Source organism: Barbus barbus, assembly GCF_936440315.1.
Source record: "Barbus barbus genome assembly, chromosome: 22".
NCBI classification, from domain to species: domain Eukaryota; kingdom Metazoa; phylum Chordata; class Actinopteri; order Cypriniformes; family Cyprinidae; genus Barbus; species Barbus barbus.
The window spans coordinates 30,529,853-30,532,352 of NC_136750.1; the positions used below are offsets into that span (position 1 = coordinate 30,529,853).

General features: G+C 31.4%; 1 protein-coding gene across 2 annotated transcripts in view; it reads right to left on the reverse strand.

The window, feature by feature from the left end:
• The window catches only part of LOC306888169 (CDC42 small effector protein 2-like), a 6,568-nt gene that overhangs the window by 1,329 nt on the left and 2,739 nt on the right, over positions 1 to 2,500 (reverse strand). For both annotated transcript variants that reach the window (XM_079446333.1, XM_079446332.1), the window contains 2 exons: positions 2,393 to 2,494; positions 243 to 321 (listed from right to left, as the gene is read on the reverse strand). In XM_079446333.1, coding sequence (XP_079302459.1) covers positions 247 to 321; positions 2,393 to 2,494 — 177 coding nt within the window. In that variant the 3' untranslated portion in view covers positions 243 to 246. The remainder of the gene's footprint in view (positions 1 to 242; positions 322 to 2,392; positions 2,495 to 2,500) is intronic.

The window sequence follows — 2,500 nt, forward strand, 5'->3', positions numbered from 1 at the left end:
TTCCCACATTCTTCAGAATATCTTTCTTTAAGACATTCATACAGGTTTGGAACTACTTGAGAGTGAGTAAATGATACAATTTTCATTTTTGGGTGAACTATCCCTTTAAATTTTAACTAATTGTGACCTTGCACCAAAATACCAGTCATAAGGTTCTGAATAAATAATCTTTCCATTGATGTCACTTATGTGGCAGAGATTGTTCTAGAGTCATTATAGTGTTGATGAAGTCAGACGGTCACCTGATCAGCCCTGAACGCTCTCCGCTGTGCCGTTCCCGTAACCACCTTTAGATTTCATCTGCGACTGCACCGAGTCCACCTGCTCAACACAAACACCACAAATCAACACAAATCAGGATGAGGTTTCATCATTTAATCCAGAACGCTGCAGCTCTGGAGCCTTTCATCAGCTGTGACTCTGTCAGCTTCTACTTACCAGTTCATTTCTTAGTCAAATTTAGACAAACAAATGGAATGTAAAGCGATTGCTTCATCATCATGCAAATGTGGTTGGTTTAAAAAAACACAAATCTCATGAATATTTCACCCCAAAGACAATGACTGATTGATTGATTAGAATATACCCCCATGCCAGCTTCCACAGCTGTCATTCATAAGCGAGAAATAATACAGAAAAAATAAATAACTATAAAAAGGTATAAAAGATTAAGGCACCCCAAAGACAAAAGAAAGAAAGAAATCTATTTAACAACAAAAATAAAAAAATATATATAAAGTAATATATAAACAATGAAAATAAAAGACAAATAATTGTATCATTTATATGATATTTAGTGAGTACATCGATAAATTAAGCATTTTCATTTCAATTTCATTACAAGTTTAATTACGCAAAATTCCTCCTAAATTCTCATTACTTTAAACGCAAAAACATAATGACGTTTACACATGATGGGAATATTTTTTGTACCAAATTTAATTTATGTCGATTTTCAATATAAAAAAAACAAAAAAATTCAGAATAAGATGTTCTGAAATGAATGAGGAACCTGAAATAATACAGTATTCTACAGACATATAGTAACGAGAATCACTGAGAATAATGAGAATTACATAGACACTCAAAAGTTGTATCTGTGTCCCTGCAGCACAAAAGCAGTCATGAGTAACACAGGTATATCTGTAGCAATAGACAACAATACATTGTATGGATCAAAATTATACATTTCTCTTTTATGACAAAAATCATTAGGATATTAAGATCATGTTCCATGAAGATATTTTGTAAATTTCCTACCGTAAATATATCAAAACTTCATTTTTGATTAGTAATATGCATTGCTAAGAACTTCATTTGAACAACTTTAAAGGAGATTTTCTCAATATTTAGATTTTTTTGCTCCCTCAGATTCCAGATTTTCTAATAGTTGTATCTCAGACAAATATTGTCCTATCCTAACAAACCATACATCAATGGAAAGCTTATTTGTTCAGCTTTAAAAAAAGACCCTTATGACTGGTTTTGTGGTTCAGGGTCACATATGTATATATATATTAGTGCTGGGTAATGATTAATTGCATCCAAAATAAAAGTTTTTGTTTACATTATATATGTATGTGTATTGTGTATATTTATTATGTATATATAAACACACACATGCATGAATATATTTAAGAAAAATATGTTATGTTTATATATTAAATATATTTATATATAATATAAATATGAATATGAATATAATCACGTTTGGTCTCATGCTGTATCGCGTATCTTGTCAGCTTGGCCATTTTTAGTGATTAATAGGAAAGTGGGTTCAGCTGAATTCTAGCAGTTATTTGTTAGATAGGTATAAAAAAGTTTATTATACCGCGGCAGCCCTCATGTGAAGCCCTCTTAGTGTGAAGACCATCGACTCCACCGGGCTAGGACACCGCCAAAGGATATAAGTATCACTTTTTATTTATTTTTTCCTTTATATGTTTACTATTGAAATGTTGTTATATGCATTTGTCAATATTATTTAATTTCTGTATTTTCTTAAATGTGTGTGTATAGAGTATTTACAGAGTGTTAACTTTTAGTTTTAGTTACTTTTTCTTATTTGTAAGTCACTTTGGATAAAAGCGTCTGCTAAATGACTAAAAGTAAAAAAGTAAAGTAAAAGTAAATATATACATGTAAATATTTTCTAAATATATACTGTATGTGTGTGTCTTTATATATATATATATATACACAATAAATATACACAGTACACACACACATATTATATATAAAAAAAAACTGGATGCGATTAATCGTTGCCCAGCACTAATATATACATGTAAGCAGTGATTATGCATCTTTTGTTTTGTCTTTAGATTGTGTCCTGATGATGATTCAGTGAGAGTCTGTTTTCTGAAGTCTGATGTAGTATAAGGTTACTCACAGATCCCAGGCTCATTCCCATATCTCCAGAGCCCACGTGTGTCATATGAACGAAGTTTGTGGGTTCTCCGATCATAGTGCGATCTATCCTCCGCCTCCGCTTCTGCAA